General features: G+C 37.7%; 1 protein-coding gene across 2 annotated transcripts; it reads left to right on the top strand.

The window, feature by feature from the left end:
* Positions 1 to 112: 112 nt before the first annotated feature.
* LOC138720152 (OCIA domain-containing protein 1-like) lies at positions 113 to 16,472 on the top strand. Of its 2 annotated transcripts, none has more exons than XM_069856040.1 (8): positions 113 to 197; positions 633 to 717; positions 4,426 to 4,479; positions 4,971 to 5,018; positions 9,211 to 9,340; positions 11,558 to 11,766; positions 13,085 to 13,234; positions 16,031 to 16,472. In XM_069856040.1, exons 1-8 carry the CDS (start codon positions 156 to 158, stop codon positions 16,066 to 16,068), a joined length of 756 nt encoding a protein of 251 aa, XP_069712141.1. In that variant the 5' UTR covers positions 113 to 155; the 3' UTR covers positions 16,069 to 16,472. The 2 variants fall into 2 exon arrangements, with proteins under 2 accessions (XP_069712141.1, XP_069712142.1); XM_069856041.1 differs by lacking the exon at positions 113 to 197 and adding an exon at positions 2,121 to 2,256.
* The last annotated feature ends 1,889 nt before the right edge of the window (positions 16,473 to 18,361 follow it).

Here is an 18,361-nt window from a genome sequence, read left to right as displayed (position 1 = left end):
CCGCCCTTTAACGGCTGCGCGCTGCCCCACCCCGACTGCCACCTCCCCCCCGGTTCTCCCCGTCCCCCCTCTCCGCGCACGCGCACGGCAGCACGTGACGCGGGCGTCGCGTCGGCTTCCGGGTCAGCGGCCGCGCGCGCTGCCCCCGCCCCGGCATGGAGGCCGGGCAGGGCCCCGGCGGCGGCGACCCGGCCGAGGTACCGCCCTTGGCCGCCCCCGCGGGGCTGAGGGGCGGGAGGGCTTCTCCGCGGGGCCGGCGGGCGGGGAGCCCGGGCCCTGCCGCCGCCGTCGGGAGGCGCGGCCCGTGGAGGGGCTTAAAGGGCGTCGGAGGAGCCTCGGGTCCCGCCGGGGCGCGAGGCCGGTGGCGAGGGCCGAGACAGGCTCTTCTGAAGCCAAAAAGGAGCGGGCGGAGTTGGGAGCTGAGCGAGCGCTAAATATTCTCTGCCCTCTCACGTGTAGTGGATTTTTATAACGATGCGTTTCGCGTGACGTTTATAGACGAGAGGTTCCTTAAATGTAGCTGCGTGAAAGTACAGGCTCTGTAAAGCGCGAAACGTTAAGTTTTTAAATTGAAACGTTTCCCCCAGCCTTTCTTTGGCTCATTCTTTTCTAATTTATTTCCATAATAAAAGAGGGAATTACCTAAACCTTATGTGCCGACGGAGGAGGAAAGAAGACTCCTCAAGGAATGTGCTGAAGAGAGTGCTCGGTATAGAGGTAAGTTCAGTTTGCTGGTGAATTCGGTTTGTTTTTCTTCCAGCCTTAGGCTTTGCTGTTATCTGATTCATCAGGGAAGGAGAGCCCGGGTCGCTACGTCACAGCAGCTTCCTGTGGCCTAAAATTGCATCCCAGTAACTGTTGGTCCATGTAGGATTCATGTTTATTAAATGCTTGCAGAATGGGAATTTCGTAAGAGATGCAGCGTATTTTCTAAGCTTTATGCTTTATGACAAGATTCCTTAATGGTTTTAAGCAACGCATATTAAAAGTCTGAAAATAAATATAATTAATGGAATCTCATTTATTTGTGTCTGAATATTATTTTTGTTATTACTGCATTTTTATTTTCAGTTCTTGTTACATTTAGAATGCAAGACTAAAATAGTTTAGCTTAGACCCATTGCTTTCTATCTTTCTGTAGACTTACAAAAAGAACAGTGTTTAAGTAGTTACACAGCAAAATTTTTAGAGAAAATTTCTGTGTCTGCATGACCAGAGTCTGGGTTTTTTTTTCCTGCAAATAAAACCTAAGATCGTCAAGCATGACTCTACAGTCAGTACTGATTTCTGTATTACAGCTAGTATACAGGAATAACAAACTTGTACTGCTTTCACAGAACACTTTGTATCTATCTCATCTTAATTTATTTGAGATATCAAGGTTATGCTGTTTGGTTTCTGTTTTGTTGTTTTTTGGGTGGTTTTTTTTTTCCACAAAGTATTGGGAACTGATAGCTTTACTTCTTATCATTGTTTCTGTAATCCAGAGGTTGAAGAGATACCTGATTTTTGTACACCTGGTCAAGAGATTTGACCAACTGATGTGATTGTTACCCACTATTTTATCACGTGCTAGTAGGTTACTCCTGATGCTTATTGATGGCTTCGCGGAAACCAGGACGGATGAAGAATGTAGCAGATGATTTGCTAAATTTAGCACACTGGGGCTCTGACTTCTCCTGACAGCCAGTACTTTCAAGGGCAACTTCTAAGGCATTGTAATATTGAATTAACGATTTATCTTGCCCTATTGCTTGGGGGTTCTCCTCTTCCACTTTTATTCAAGTAACTGTAAGCCTTCAGCTTGTTTGCTAAAATCTAGCTATTTTCTTTGTATTTTTGTAAGTGAAAAGAGTCAGGTTCATTATTAGCAACGTGACAATCAGCTATGGCTTATTGGTAATCTGTCTTCTGAAAGACAACAGGGTAGGGCTTTGTTTCTTCTTGAAGTGTTCTGCTGCAAGTTCTTGATTTGCAGCGTAACTCACTGCCATGTTTGCCATCATGCAGAGACTGAAGAAACATCCTGAAGGTATTATTGAGAAGCTCTGAATCAGTTTCTTCAGTAATTTTGCTTTAGGGAGCTACCACAGGAATTGAGAGATCTTTTTTTTTTTCAGGAGTTTTGTACTGTGCTGTTATCTTGCTGGGGGAGCCTAAAGCCTGTCACAGCTTTCTAGGTCTCCTGTGTTCGTTTAATTGTGCTGCTTTACTGCTCACTGCATTGAGTACTATTTGAATACCCCTTTGCAGGAGGTATGGGCTGCCTGTGCGATTGCCCTGACATTCTCCCTTCTTATTGTACCAGTTATTGTTAATCACAGATATTACTATAAATTTGTGTATTTTCAGTTTGTTTATTCCAATCCTGAGCTGTAGCCAATTTTTACCAGTTCTTGCAAACCCTCTCTGCTTTGCAGTATTTGCTGTTGACAGCTTTTATTTCGGAAATGGTTGCTAGTAATTTTATAATACAGTTTAATACATGCTTTACTGGTATTGCTAATTTTAATCACATTATCATGTAATGTGAATTCTAATACTGTGAAAATTCATGTTACAATCTATGGCTTTGTCCTGCACTTTTAATCTCACTAGCAAAATCAAACCAGATAGGTATGACTTTTTCCCCATAAAACCATTTTGACTAGGGTATATTATATTCCCATCCTTAATTACTCTTATGTGATGTTGATGTTGCTTTTCCTAGGGTTTTTCTATTCCTAAAACAGAAAAAGTACTTTTTGCCCATAACAGTCGAAAACGTTGATACATTCTGATTTATTAAGCAGCTTTTTTTTTCTATACTTGAATAGTTACTAATTTTTATGTATTAACCCAACTTCCACTTACATATTACTCTTAATTTCCAGGTACCATTTTAGGTCATTTAAATGTTCACACACTAGCAGCTGTTTCCACTGAAGTGTGTAACCTGTCTTTCATGTCGGGAATATTTGTGTTGGGCCTATAAATAGTTTCAAACCTCCAAGGGTTAGACTGAGGTGCTCTTACAATTTGGCTTCAAATCTGCACTGCCATTCTATATCTCAAAGTCTAGAACACTGAATTTTGGAAAACCTGGGTCTACAATCTCTAAAAGCATCAAAGTTTTAATCTTTAATAAACTTGAAGATTTTCTTCTCTGTTTTTCAAATGTTATTGTAATTTTGCTTATGAACCAAGAAGCTAGTACTTTTTCTTAAAAGTGACATCCAGCAGTATTTACCCTAAACTGCTGATTGGACTCCTAATCTAGTTTAGACCCATCAGAATTTGTGAAAGACTAAACTGTTAGTTTGCAAAGTATGTTGTAATACAGTGCTGTCTAAATTCTAAAAGATGTAATTTATTCAGATATGGACCTAATTATCGGATTGGATGCATCAAAACACTATAAACATCTAGTTCTGTTGCAAGAATTTCCCTCCTTGTTGAAGTTATTGAGCCTTTTTGTAACATCCACATTTTCAGACTTGCTTAAAATGTAATGTTAAGTGTGAAACGTATTTAAATTATTATTAATAATATTTTTTTATTTATTATTTTAAAAAATATTTAATGTAGTTAGCTTTAGTCTTTTGTCTGGTGTGTTATTTCACTGTCACTGTATTTTCTGTAAACATGGTGGTCTTAACAAATTCTTTTAAAGTTAATCTTCACAATATTGTAATTGTAATCGCTTGAAATAAGCAATCCTTTTATTTCTTGCCGTCTTCAAATGCTTCCTGCCACGTGAACTCTTTTGATGTGATAAAAATCAACATGAACTGTTGAACTGATTGCGATAGGCAGTAATGGCCTCCTGTCTTTGTCATCTTTGCGTTCCTGCCCTTACCCCTGAGTTGTGGAGTGTGATCTGTAAGCTAAGGAAAAACCTGTCTTGTTCTTTAATTTGTTAGTGAATAAAACATGTTACCTAATTTTAATTAATATAGTTTTTATCTCTGTATAAGTTAGACTTTTTGCAAAGTTGTTATGTTAAAACAAAATCAAGGCTTTTGGCTGTCAAAAATTTTTCGAGGTGCTGGCCTCTGTGTAACTTGCCTTCCATCCTGAAGAACTCTGTATGCTTCTCTGGTTTCAAGTTCTGCACCTTGATGATGTAGCAGTTGTAGCTAGGCCTGGAATCTTGTCCTTAGAGCTTTATCTCATCCTAGCATTGGCTTTTGTGTTTTAGGAGGCATGAATTTTAATGAAAACGGGATGACTTATTAAGCAGTATTGTATAATTTGTAGTAGGTTTTAAAAACTGGAATTGAGAATGTTTCATAATTTATATACAGTTTGTTAATTTTATATATACAATTATTTTCTTACACAAATGAGCTTAGTAAGGCCCAGGAACTCTCATTTTATTGCATGTTAAATGTGGTTGAAAATACTGAAAATCATATTTTAAGAAGCTTTTCTTCTTCTCCACAGCTTTTCCTTTGGCTGCAGCGAGCATGCTTGCTACTAGTTTCTTAATTAGGAAAGGTAAAGTGTAAACGTACTTGGAATTAATTTGGCTTCATTCAGATTAACTGTATTTCTGTGGCTAATACAGTTACTGTAATAATATAACGTCTAATCTACTTGTAATTACAAGAAGTTCAGACTTTTTGGCTACATGACTTGCAGTTCCTAAAACTAAAGAAGTAATAAAAATTTAGTATAAAATTAATGTTCTTTTTATGTTGTTTGACAAATGCAGTATCCCAGTGATGATGGAACAATATGTTCTGTAGTGTGTAGAAATATTATGCTTGATATCATTAAAGAAGTAGTTCTTAGATACTTGTAATTTTATATAATTTATGCTAAATTCTGATGTTAGGTTTTCTTGAATTTTATTCAGCGTTAAGTGTAAAATAGTAACCTGCTGCATGCAGACATAACTACAAACTAGCCTAGAAACAGTTTCAGTTGATATTTTTTGGCTTAGTTCTTAATAACTTAGTACTAATTACTTTGGTCCTCATTTTCAGGTGTTCTAAGAGATAACTCAAGATTTGGCTCTTTTACCAAAGTTGCATGTAAGTATAAATTCAGCTTGTATTCATGCCTTAGGTTCAGGAGTCTGTTACACGGAGGTTGTTCCCGTGAGACTAGCTGGCTGCTTCACAGTGACTGCACTCTGTAGAATTATAGAATCATAGAGTATTTCAAGCTGGAAGGGACCCGTAAGGACTGTTGAGTCCCACTCCTCACAGGACTACCTAAAACTAAACCATATGACTAAGAGCATTCTCCAGATGATTCTTGAATTCTGACAGTCTTGGTGGTGTGACCACTTTGCTGGGGAGCCTGTTCCAGTGACCAACCACTCTCAGTGAAGAAACTTTTCCTAGTGTCCAATCTGAACTTACTCTGACACAGTTTCATTGCATTTCTTCATGTGCTATTGCTGGTCACCAGAGAGAGTAGATCAGCACCTCCTCTTCCACTTGAAGTTGTAGACTGCCATGAGGTTCCCCCTCAGCCTTCTCTTCTCCAAATGACAAACCAAGTGACTTTGTCCACCTCTCTTGCCCTTGAGACCTTCCACCATCCTGGTCTCCCTCCTCTGGGCACACTCTATTAGTTTGTTGCTCTTCTTATATTGAGATACCCCAAGCTGCACACGGTACTTGAGGTGGGGTGGCACCAAAGTGGTGTAGACTGGAACAGTTGCCTCCCTCGACTAACTGGCTACGATGTGCTTGATGCACCCCAGGGCACAGTAGGCCTCTTGGCTGCCGGGGCGCACTGTTGACTCTCTTCAACTTTGATCAACCCAAGACCCCATATTTCTTTCTGCAGGGCTGCTCTCTAGTCTCTTGTCCTCCAGCCTGTTTGTATGTATAGCCAGGATTACCCTGTCCCAGGTGGAGAATCTTAGAATCACAGAATCAATGCTTACATTGGTACAACCGTGCCTGAAGGTAGGAGTACATGATCTGATACATCCAATAAGTAAGTTTTATCTTCCTGCTGTTAATTCTATCAGTCAGCAGCTTTTTAGCTATGTTTCTTAACTAGAACGTTTCATACTGCAAGAACCTATTCAAAGTTGAGTGGTAGAGCATTTAGTTTATTCAGCATCTTTGAATTTGTGCAGCATGTTTTGGACACGTTTTGTTTAAAGGCTTTCCATAAAATGGAAAGGCTTGAAATGTGCTTGACAGGTGTATTGCAAGAAGTTAAAATAAAAGCATTTTAGATACTGTACAAGCTTACTTTAAATTACTTTGCCAGAGTACGCCCACCCCTCCCTTCCTAATTTGAAGGTCTTTATTCATGCATCTTGCTTATCCCATTCAGGCTATTTTAGTGCCTTTTTTTTCCTGGGCATTATGTATCTACAATTGTAGGAAAACAGCAATTTCACATGAATTATTTGGATTAAGTATAATCAAAAGTAAATCAATAAATTAACCTTTTCAATGTAATACATGACAGTAAAACAGGAAGTTGCCATCTTGCCAATCTGCCCAGATACAGGCAGTTACTCTTAGTTTACTTCAGTGGGAACAGGGTAAAACCCACAATTAGTGGTGAAGGAAGTGTTGTTTAAGCAGATAAATGAATGTGAGAGGCTAGGGCTGCGATTTGTTTATACTAAATTCCACTTGCTTTCTTTTAATGCCAAACAATGTTGTAACACAGACATTTCTAATAGAATTAACTATTTCCCTGGTAGCTCCTACACATCTGTAGTTAAGGGCTACATTCCTCGTATTTAATTGAACTAAATTTTCAAATTGAGGGAAAAATAAGGAGCAGCCAGACCATATGAACTAATCTTGATGTTAAGGTTATAAGGCAAAATACTTCTAGCTTCTCCTTTTCCATGTATGTTGGTGGGCATATGAACTTGCATTCTATACGAGAAGAATTTTCCGTAAAGTGTGCATTTTGGTTGTTTTTCAGTAGGAAACTTAGTGTGATTTATGTGCATTTTAAATACGGGGATTTTTCTGGGACATTTTTTTAATTAGAGTATAAAAGGCCTGAGTTAAGCAGGTTTTGTTTCATCCTCTTTTTGTTTAGGTCAGAGGTGCCTACTGGCTACAGGATTGCCCTAAAAACTATTGCCAGAGACATAGGTTACAGGGCCTAATTATGTCTCATAATTTAACTGCATATTCCTTCTGCAGAGAAATCTGATTAATGGAAATAGTGCAGTTGTATTTTTGTTTAGGTTGTTTTCCTCCGTGAGTTCTGAAAGAAAAGCATATGCAATTCCAGGCACTGCTGCTAGCTCATAGCTAGCTGATATTAAACAATAGTAAGACAGTTCAAGACAGTTCTTGCTTTTCTGGTGTCACTGATCTGAGCATATTGCTGCTGCATCTGTTGATTACAATAGCGGTGTGTGTCACTTGTGATTGTTCGATTCTGCCTTGGAAGAGTATCCATGTCTGACTACAGTAACTGGTCTTTTATACCTAATGAGTGTGGTTGAGTCTGGTTTTTTGCATCTTTTCCTGCTTTGCCTCTCGGTTTTATCTGGGACTTGAGAGGTGTTTAATTACTTAGATGGGGAGTTTCAGATTCCAGATTGTTCTTCTGCTTATCAGAATTACTCATAACTTTTCTCAGTAGTCTTCTAGACACTCTCACAATTTAATGGAACTTCTATTTAATCATGATTGATGCACTACTCTGACACCATCCCCTTCAACATAGCATAGAGCTACTGGTTCTCTATTCCTCTTCAGGAAAGAAGGGTAAGATCCACATGTCCCACTTCATGTTAGCTGGCAATGGGCCTGGCCTCTCTTACTGATTTCTGATCATCTCACAGTTAATACAGAAGAATTAGAGAGCAACACTCTAATTTACTGTACTAGCTTTGAAAATGGGCATCATCTGGCTGATAGTTCTGTCATAAAAGAAACCAAATGTTTTAACCAGTAATTTCTTCAAGTGAAACATTTTTCAGAGAGATACTTCCGCTTTTTTGACTGGAAGGCCTCAAGAAAAGTATACTTTTTCTTTGTAGTATATGCTAAAGATTAATTACCTTTGATGCTTAGCTTTATTTTACTAGGTATTTAGTTTTAATTCTTGTTGGGCCATTTTTCCTTTTTAGGGCTTGTAACTTTCCCCTTTGTGCATATTTATAGTGATCTGAGGTGTCTTCCATTTTTTTTCACCTGCTAAGCAGCAAACCCTTACATTTCTCATTTGTAAACATCACTCATAGTTGTGGCTGTTATTCTTTTTTTCCTCTGGAAAAGGATTTTTAGCCTCCTTTTGAAGGTATAGACAATAAAACAGAAGTCACAATTTCAGTAACGCTACAGCAGGGTAGGGTAAAATCCACTTTTATATTGATTCCCAGGTGATTTAATCTACAGTGTGAGGACCTTGGAGGATTAATGTTACTAGTAATTAACTCTTCCCTGACTTGAAGATGATTGATAGTCTTTAGTCTTTGTTTTTAGAAAATACTTACTGCACATGAAAGAAGGATCTAGCCCTTTCCTCCTACAAAGTCAACAACAAAACTTCTATTAATTGCCATTAAATCCCTCATGTTCTTTCATACTCTGACCCACTCATAAAATCTGAAGGAGCTGGTTGATGGAAATCATCAATTGTAACTCCAGAAAGAGCCATCATAGTAATTTATTCTTACATCCTCTCTAGCAGATGAAAATATCTCGTGCACTAAATGGAAAGTATTTGCCTAGAGGTTGTGGGGGTTCAGCTAATTCAGTTGTGTGCCCTCTGGCAACGATATCACAGAATCCTCTTCAGGAGATACAGAGCCTAATTAAGTTTGTTTAGACTTCTCTTCATGCTAGGGAAAGCCTTCTCAGGATCTGATTGTTCTAATGGATTAAATTAGCAAAATTTATTACCTTTCTTTATTCCTGACTCTTTTATCGTATTTGATAGCTAGTTGTTTTACTGGGTCTTGCAAAAAACCTGATTGCAATTATTTTCCTCTTTTGGTCACCTTTCAGTCATCAAGTACTAGCTGAAGTCATCTGATGCTCATACCATGTCTAAATCATTGCTTTATGTCTCTGTTCAGCTGTTGTGTTTGTTCTTAGTACCCTTTGTCTGCAAAAGAAGCAGACAGAGATGATTACTGCATGTTTTTGTTTAGATCTAAACTAGTTTTTTTCCTCCATTCAAGATACTTTGTAATTTATTTGTAATTATTATTTTAAAACTATGTTGAATGTTATGATACAGTATATAACCCCATCTTTTTTCTTTCTTCTTAAAAAGTTGCTGGAATATGTGGATACCTGGCTGGAAAGATATCCTACTTGCCTATCTGTTCCGAGAAGTTTAAGAAACTGAAGGATTCCCCAATAGGAGATGTTCTACGACAAGCTCAAAGACATAGTTCACCTAAGTAAGAATTAAATTCTCTCTTAGGCTTGAAATTTATTCTTAAATAGGACATTTTCAACACTAGCAGATCAAGGCTATGTTTGCATCTTTGAAAGACCTTCAGACCTCCACCTTCCCTCTTTCCTCTGTTGCTCTAAATGTACCATCTTCAGGAAGCTGTATCTGTACCAGCTGGCCACCTATCAAACATACATTTTGAGCTCTCTTCATAAAACTGATCACTTTGAGCATAACTGATCACTTTGAGTGATCAGTGATTTGACCCAGCAAAATGTATTCCTTATGAGTTAAGATGTTGTTTTCCTGTGGAATTTACTTACAGTAGTGTGACAGCAGAAGTTGCCTCCTTGTTTAAAAGTAAACTTGCTTAACTGAAATAAAACAGTGTTATGTTCTGGAATTTTTTCCCATAGTTTAGTTTGATTGAAGTAGGAAGTGGGTGGAAATGATTTCAGTGTTTATCAAAGGAAGGAGCTCAGTAAACAATATCGGTTCAGGAAGAAGCATGGTAGTCAAACTTAGTGCTGTTTGTTTAAATCCTTTACATCTGTAACATCATTATGCTGTACATATGAGAAACTCATCAGGTTCTTAAAACTATTTCCTGTTATGTTCCAAAATGTTTTCTACCACAAGTGTTTTTTAGTTGCAAACTGCTTTCAGAATACCTCACTAAAACCCTTGATTCAAAACTGGGAGAATAGCGTTTGGATAGTGAGTAGTAGTCCTGCTATGCACGTGCTAAAATTTTTGTAATGTTTATAAAGGAGTTGATTAAATGCCTGTTTACTTTATAAAATCAGATTTATAAGTCTTGTCTGCAAGATTTACGTTTATTCTAAAATACGTACTTTTTTGGCATCAGACATAATTTTAGGAATTACCACCTTATACATCGTGTGTATATACTGTATAAACTCCACTGAATTGGAGCTGGGCTTGTCTCTTTGCCCCTTCAATAAGAAATTGTCGTGATTAACTGCTTACTCTGTATGAGAACCTGTTTAAATGCCATCATCTGCTGCAGCAATAAGTCCTTTCAAGTTTTAATGGCCCATTCTTTATCTGTAAAATTTTATTTCCGAAGTGATAAATTATTTTTTGTTGTTGTTGGTTGAATAATTAATTTAAATTAATTTAAGTTGCATTGTTGTCCATATGTGCTGCTCTTTTAAGCCAGCAACAGAAATCATTATGGTTTTGTGCTCATTATTCATCTACTAATTAATATATTTTGGTATTTCTGATTTGAAGTTAAAAATAGGTAGGGAGCTAAAGATTAGTTAGCTCTTGAAAGCTGTGTTGGCATATTCTTTAAAGATATAATTGATGCTATAAAATAGTTTAGTTCTATATGTTTATTGTAAGGATAAAACAGACTAATAGTGAATGTTTTTCATACAAAACTAACAGTACAGCTAAGCAGAAATTTAAAGTAAAAAAAATAATAAATGCTCTAGAGACATTCTAGAGAATTGGTGGTGTTTTTGGTAGAGAGACGTAGTGTGTAGTTCTTTGAAGGGTTGTGCTGAGTAGGTAGTGAATGCTTTAGAATATATGGCATAAGTTTCCAGAATATTCTTTATATTATATTACCTCTCTTTCTTAAGAGAAAATCTGTTAATGTTTCTGCTTAATTCAGCAACTCGATCAACCTTCATAATTTGATTTCCCCAAGATAGCTCTTCATTCTCCTAGTCTTCTGGTGTTTAATACTTGATACTGATTACTTGCAGCAGTTTCTAATGATGAAGGGTTTTAAATTGCAAATTCTTCCTAAAAGGTCTTTAAAAATAACTGTGATTCATGCTGTCACTAGGTACGCGGGCACACCCTTTGTCCGTCACGGGGTAGACGGACACACAGTCTTTGTCTGATGTCTTTTCTGTCTTAAGACTCCCCCTGGGAAGGGATAGTTATTGTCTTGCAAAGTGCAAAATACTTTGTCTCTTTCTTCTGTTCTGGAGATTTTCATGTCTAAGATAAGTTTCTGTAAGGAAAGGAAGAGTGTTGGGGAAGGGACTATATAGATCTTTGCAATGTAAAAGGGGGAAAAAAACCCCTCACTCCAGTCTTTTTTTTTTTTAAGATGATAATTCATGTTGGAAACTAAACCATTTTAAAAGAGTTTTTTCTTGAATTTCACATTGTTAATCTTATAGTTCCATTTTTAACTTTAGTATTTCTGTATTTAATATTTAATTGTATTATTTTCTAGCCGTTCCGGTCGGAAGTCTGAATTTTCAGACATGCCTTCTCAGTCATTTACTGAATCCTCTTCTCCAAGAGCTGGATTTCCACCTTCTTCTAGCTATTCAGATGATTATAGTTCAACAGATAGAGCGCTCTCAACTTATGAGCCCGTTCCATTCAGTGCTTCCCTGAATGAATCTTCACCTACAGGAATTACTGATTACTCTGTTCAAGGTGCGTTTAGTCTTAATATTTAGCAGTTTGTAGTGCAGTGAATCTCGCCTTTCTCTTAGCTTCTCCTCTTACTAAACTCTGTATCATGCAAACATAACTGGTACAGTATGGTGTTTTTCAATGAAACAGCCTGATGTTTGCAGAGTTTTTACACAGAAGATAAACATGTGGTATTTTGTATTCTAATGGTAAAATATTTTTTTTTCACGTTTTGTAGCTCTGAGTGCAAGTAAAGATTGTAAATTAGCTTCAAATGTCTAACCTGTTGTGAAACTAAACCTGCAGAAAACTCAGACTGACTTGAAGTTCCTTTTGATTTAAATTAACATGACTATAACATCCTTTCACTGCATTATATGAACCATAGTCTCTATCCTTTGTCTGCTAGCCTTTCTGAGGTTTTTTGTTTTCACCAGTGGTGGTGCTATAACTGAATAGTACTATAATTCAGTGACATTAAACTATTTTTTTATAATGTGATAAACATTTAAATCTTCCTGAGAGCTGAATGTTCTGTCTGGCACCAGCTGATTTTTTTTCATGGCGAACCAAAATGTTTTCCGGGTACTGTTCTGTGCAGCTGTTACTTTCCTTTCCTTTCAGTATGAGCTCTGTCCTCAGCTATTGCAAGGGAAGCACACAACTTTGAATTCAGGTCTCTGGTACGTAAAGTAGGAAGTTACTGTTAAATGCAGAATTTCGTACTTTGCATTAGTCTGAATACTTTAAGTCCTTTATGGAAAAGTTTACATTTCACAAGGAAGCCCCTTCATGCAATTCTGTTTTAGTTATGTAGCATCACAAATACCAGTAGTTGGTAGAACCATAATTGCAGAACTAAGATTGTGCATTATAAATATAAATAAAAGGATAAAATATTCATCTGGTGATGCATGATGGATGTAGTCCTAATTCTTTGAAAGCAGAAGTTAAAGCCTGAATGCAAACCCTGGAGCTTCACGTAGATTTCTCTTCAGAAATCAATACACGAAATACATGATTAGCATAAATTTTACATGAGTGATCAGAACTATTTTATCCATCAACTACCACGTGGTTGTTAGGATTTCCATTGGATAAAATGAAGAAAAGAAGTTAACTGCCAGTCTTCCAAAGCAGTTTGACTAAATGAAAAGGATAAAAGGAATGGATTAATTAAAGGCCACGTACATTCTAAGCTGCGTTTAGAATTGCAGCTGTCACGCTTTTTTTTTTGTTTGGGATTAAGCTGTAATTAACTGGCATTTTAGAATAGGTTGTAGCCAAGCTTTGGTGTGTGACACCATTTCTAGTATTTTGGTGCTTGTTTTATTTTCAGATCCTGCTCCAGTTCCAGAAGAAAGTCGTAAAAAAAAAGGCATCACATATGAGGAATTAAGGAATAAACACAGAGAAACATATGAGGTAATGCAACCACCAAAGGCAGAAACTCCAAGCAGGTTTTCACAGGAAAAGCCAGCTAAAGAAGGTAATACAGTGATTTACAGAAATACGTAGTGAATTCAAATATTGGCAATACTGTAAAAAATGGCTTAATTCTGCTTACCCCTTAAGCAGTTTATTTTTACAGTATCTGCAGGTATTGCATGTGTGATGTGGTCTGTAGTTTTATATTTCAAATTAATTATTTTTTCAAAATATTGATCTTCCAGTAGCAAATGGTAATTTCTCTTCTCCAGCGTATTGCTTTGTGCCAGACTGAAAATCTTATAAGTTTTGCTTTATTGTATATATCGAGCAACCTTTTTTAACAAATAATTCTCTAAGCTCAGAGCTATACTGAAGAGTTTTAGCTGTGGAAGGGGGTGAATGTTTTAGATAGCATTGTTCTCTCAAAATAGAGCACATAGTTGGTGGTTTTGAAGGGGTGGGTATTTATTAATTGTTTTGTGTGGAATTAAGAGTATTTCTATGGAAGCATTGTTTGTAGAGGTTCACTTTCTACATTAATACTCAAAGGAAGGAAACAGTATTTGGCAGTAATATTGAGGTTTGTTTTCACAGTGAAAAAACAAAACTTTACACAGCAAAATAACAATACAGTGTTCTGAAGAATAAGATGCTATTGGGTCAACTTTTTGACTGAGTCAGGTTTTTTTAAAAGGAGACACGGAGGCAATTAATAATTGCTTGTTCTAAAATGTACTTATTTAGTGTGACATCTGTGAGAATGATATTAGCAAGAGGAATGTCTTAACTATTTAGCACACTTCTGGAATAGTCAGCTTGAATGTCGTGCCTGGGTTTGTATGCAGTGTCCAGTCTTGTCAATCTCGTTGCAACAAGATTTTTAGGAATAGCTGATGTCTCCTGTCAGACGTAACAGGTGATAATAAGTATAGAAAAGTCTGTTAATGCAAACAGTTCTGAAGCAGTAATAGTGCACTTGGGAGTGGTGTTGCTTGAGAGTGTCAGCCTATTTCCTGCTTGTGAAATGCTTTCTCCAGATAATCTGTCTTTGGTCAGATCTCCGTAGTCTTAAAGTGAAAATTATTAAGTTATTGGGTAATGATTTCAAACTGATTTTAAGGATGAAAGCCTTTTTTTCTTACCATGTGACTGTGCCAAGTGAGACACTGAAAAACTATTCAAGCTGTAGTTTCAGGTTGCTTCTAAATTCCATCAGCTGACACTTCATTGGTTTACGCAGTATTTCTTTTTCAAGGTATTTCTCCACAAATAGAAAGCCTAAACATGTCACTTGAAAACCATGCACAGCAATCTTAAGCAGCATTCTGCAAAACATTGCCGTATTCCATGGCATATCTTGTGGCTGTGAAATAAGAATATGCATTAATTGTTTTATTTTTATTTATTTGAGGTCTATAAAATGTTGATCAAATATTACTTCTATTTCTGTGTTCCATTTGATAGTTATACTCAGGCTTTGAGAATAAAACTACACTGAGCAGTGCATGGGACTGGTAAATAAACTTTTAAGAGTATCTCTGTTTTTAGGGAAAAAGAGTAAGGAGGGAACACAAAAGTTCAGAAAGGTTTTACAAGTGGAAGGACATTTAAATCTACAGTTCAGGGATTCTACTGATGATTGGGTGCTAAGATCTGCTTTAGCTTCTGTGTCACACTGGACCTGTTATTTGTTGTATACTTGTTGTTCCTGAAACATTAGCCCTTTGTTCGCATCTTTTACTTCTGTATCATAGGAACCAGACTAGAAAATAGGAGGCGGTGGTTTCTGCTCTCTATTGCAAGGATATAAGGGAAAACAATCTGTGTTTAAATCAGTTTTAAGCAGTCTCTTGTTTTCCATCTGCTGGTGCCTTCCCCGCTTATTGCAGGCATATAAGTACATGCATCTGCATGGTGATCTGGACTGGACCGTTTTTCAGGGAATGAGCACAACCTGCTCAGCTGCCATGGTTAATAGAGATGGAAAACAGAGTGTACTTTGTGGGAACTTCTCATTTTGTGCCTCACTGCACTATCAGTCCACTTAAAAGAGATTTGTCTGTGTTACGCCAAGTTTGCTGACATATCACTGAAACAAAGACCATACGTTCTGCTCTATTCCACTGCAGACAGGTATTAATAAGCAGTGGGCAAACCTTGCAAACAGTTTTATAAAGAGGTGCCTGACTAGTGTCAGCATGCACACTGCATCGTGTACATTGTCCTTTACCTTGTCAGTGGTGGCAGTCAGTTACGGAGTGCATCGCAGCTCACTTTCAAGAGACCATCTTTTCACTTTCTGGTCATTGTTCAGTTATGCATGACAAGCTTCTGAATAAATCTGTTAAAACCAGTACCCTGTTTGGGGTTTTTTGTTCCCTCTGACTCACTCCTATACGAAAGGAAGCTGCCAAATGATAATGGCTGAGTAGTTTCCTAGTAGGGATTACTGATTTCTGTTTGTCTTTGAATGTGTTTTTGACTGTCCAGAACCCATCCAATTGTGCGTTAACTAGATTATGTAGTCACGTTATTTATTGTAACATTCCTTGCCTGTTTCCTCCAATTGTCTTTGTTTCATCCACGTTACGTTTGTTTCAAAGCAATTACAAATTTTGTAGAGCTGGAATTAGCACAGTAGGCCTGTTAGCTGACTATTAATTCAGTTAAGAGTTATGATTAACAAACTCTTCTCTCCATTTATTCAAAAGTAGCTTTGATTAGATGTTGTTGTGCTGTGACTGACGCTTTCCCCACACACCACTTCAAATGATAGTGCTTTTTGGTACTGTATAAGATAAACTTTTGCAGTTAAATTAAGTCATATGTGACTACTTTTTCTTCTCTTCTTTAGTTAAAGTAAATAAATATGGAGATGCCTGGGATGAGTAAGAGCCAAATGAAGAACTGAAGAAAATAATCTCCTGTCAGCTTACTTGAACTTCATCTAGATTAGTCGCAAGTATCGGTACTTTTGGTGTGTCCTGCCAGGCACAGCTATAAATAAATGAGAAAAAAACTCTTGACTTGGCAGAAGATTAAAGAAAAAAAGTATTTAGGCTTAATTTTTTAAAAAATTTGCATAAATAGCAAGTGAGGCTATTGTGAGGTGTCATGACTATAAATCATTTGTGCTGTTGTTAAAGAATGAAAAGGGTAATGGGCAATAACTAATATAAATACGTATCAGAAGGTAAAATATATGTAAATAAAGGCAATCATGTATCGGGAATGGAAGAAAATCAGAATCTTCTCAAATTTTCGAGACTTGCATTAAAAGTTACCTGTAGAACTCACCTCTCACTTTGCTTTGTCTGAAGGAGATATGCTAGAAACCTCAAATGGTTGTCGTGCTTGGTTAATAATGTTTGCAAGAATAGTGTCAATTATTCAGAAACAAAGGGCTGAGGAACCTGGCCACACGCATAAGTTAAGCATACTTAACTTTTTCAAAACTGTTTTCATGGTGCCAACTATATCTTTAAACTGATATTCTGACCTGCTTACACTACGTCTCTGAAGGTAGTAATTTTAGATGAAAATGATTGAGTGAAACTGCAGATATAAAACCAGCTGTATTTAAGTGCAGAAGGTCAAACCTGACAGACTTTGGTAAAAGTTTGAATGGTAACTTGACTTTTAATATTAGGGTTTGTGTATTTAGCCTTATTTCTCAGTTTGTGTGTGTCATGACAAAAGCCCATGTTTATAGAGAAAAGATCTGCATCAGTGGAAAGCTGCTTTATTATTACCTGCAAGCAAAGAGCTACATTGGCAAAACTTCTGAAGCGTATTTCCTAATGTTTGCATCACCTGCTCTGTCTCAAATCAAAATGTTGCCTTCTATTAGGGGTTCTCATATGCTCACCTGTACTGTTGCATTTCATTTCACAGCATTGTGGTTGTTTGGCGGTTTTATTTATAGGTGAGCAAAAACCACGACAAAAGTGATGGCATAAAAGCATTCCCCCTATCCTTGTTGGAGACGAAAAATAACTGACCTACCAAGATTAAAAGGTCTCAAAGATCTTATTAATGCAGTGGTCTAGCAGCAGAGAAGCATGAATGAGAAGATTATTTTAGGTGGGTATGGAGCAATTGGCTGAAATGAGGAGAAGAAAGGAGGGGAAGATGAGAACACTTAAAGAGCCAAATAACATTCAAAACAGGAAGGATGTTTTCAGAAAAGCTGGTCTTCTAAGAAAAAAGGTATTTGTCAATAGGTGCTAATCAGATAATCTTGAAGTTGTATCAGAAATTTACCTCACAAAGAATAATTCTCTTGGCCCTGATGGGAGAACTCTGAAAAGACACAAAGTCTGCTGGAATTGCTGTGTGTTTTAATGTACTATTCAAAGCCAATTAGATTTTTCAGGAAAATATTTACAAAGTTTATCGGTTGCAAGTTATGCAAGTAACAGGAGGCAGAAGATTTAGATGATAAAACTGAAACAGATTCCCATGGCAGTGGTTTTCCATCTGTAAAAGGAAGGAATGCTTTTTCTTTTGAATGAGTGAAAGTTTTGGTTGAATGAGAAGTCTCCCAAGTGAGAAAACGTAAGAGCAGGCTTACAGCACTGAGTGAACAGCAACGCCTACGAGTATGCTTCACAAGAAAAATACTTCTTTATGTTGGTGGATTTGGGATAATACTGGATTTTCTCGAGTAAAATAACAAGGATATAGCAGCTTATAGTGGGGTTCCCCAGGGCTCAGTGCTGGGTCCAGCCCTGTTCAATGTCTTTATCAATGACCTGGGTGAAGGCATCGAGTGCACCCTTAGCAAGTTTGCGGATGACAGTAAGCTGGGTGGAAGTGTCGATCTGCTGGAGGGTAGGGAGGCTCTGCAAAGGGATCTGAACAGGCTGGACCGCTGGGCAGAGTCCAATGGCATGAGGTTTAACAAGGCCAAATGCCGGGTCCTGCACTTGGGGCACAACAACCCTATGCAGTGCTACAGACTAGGAGAAGTCTGGCTAGAAAGCTGCCTGGAGGAGAGGGACCTGGGGGTGTTGGTTGACAGCCGACTGAATATGAGCCAGCAGTGTGCCCAGGTGGCCAAGAAGGCCAATGGCATCTTGGCTTGTATCAGAAACGGCGTGACCAGCAGGTCCAGGGAGGTTATTCTCCCTCTGTACTCGGCACTGGTGAGACCGCTTCTTGAATCCTGTGTTCATTTCTGGGC

The sequence above is a fragment of the Phaenicophaeus curvirostris genome, chromosome 4 (genome assembly GCF_032191515.1).
Source record: "Phaenicophaeus curvirostris isolate KB17595 chromosome 4, BPBGC_Pcur_1.0, whole genome shotgun sequence".
Lineage (NCBI taxonomy): Eukaryota > Metazoa > Chordata > Aves > Cuculiformes > Cuculidae > Phaenicophaeus > Phaenicophaeus curvirostris.
Note: the sequence above shows the minus strand (reverse complement) of the source record. Positions and strands in the feature narration are given on the sequence as shown.

Bases quoted from the DNA above. Each gene is read 5' to 3' on its own strand.
- LOC138720152 (XM_069856040.1), top strand. From the start codon at position 156: ATGGAGGCCGGGCAGGGCCCCGGCGGCGGCGACCCGGCCGAG. The intron at 718-4,425 runs GTAAGTTCAGTT...TCTTCTCCACAG, and splicing joins AGAGAGTGCTCGGTATAGAG to CTTTTCCTTTGGCTGCAGCG. The intron at 4,480-4,970 runs GTAAAGTGTAAA...CCTCATTTTCAG, and splicing joins TAGTTTCTTAATTAGGAAAG to GTGTTCTAAGAGATAACTCA.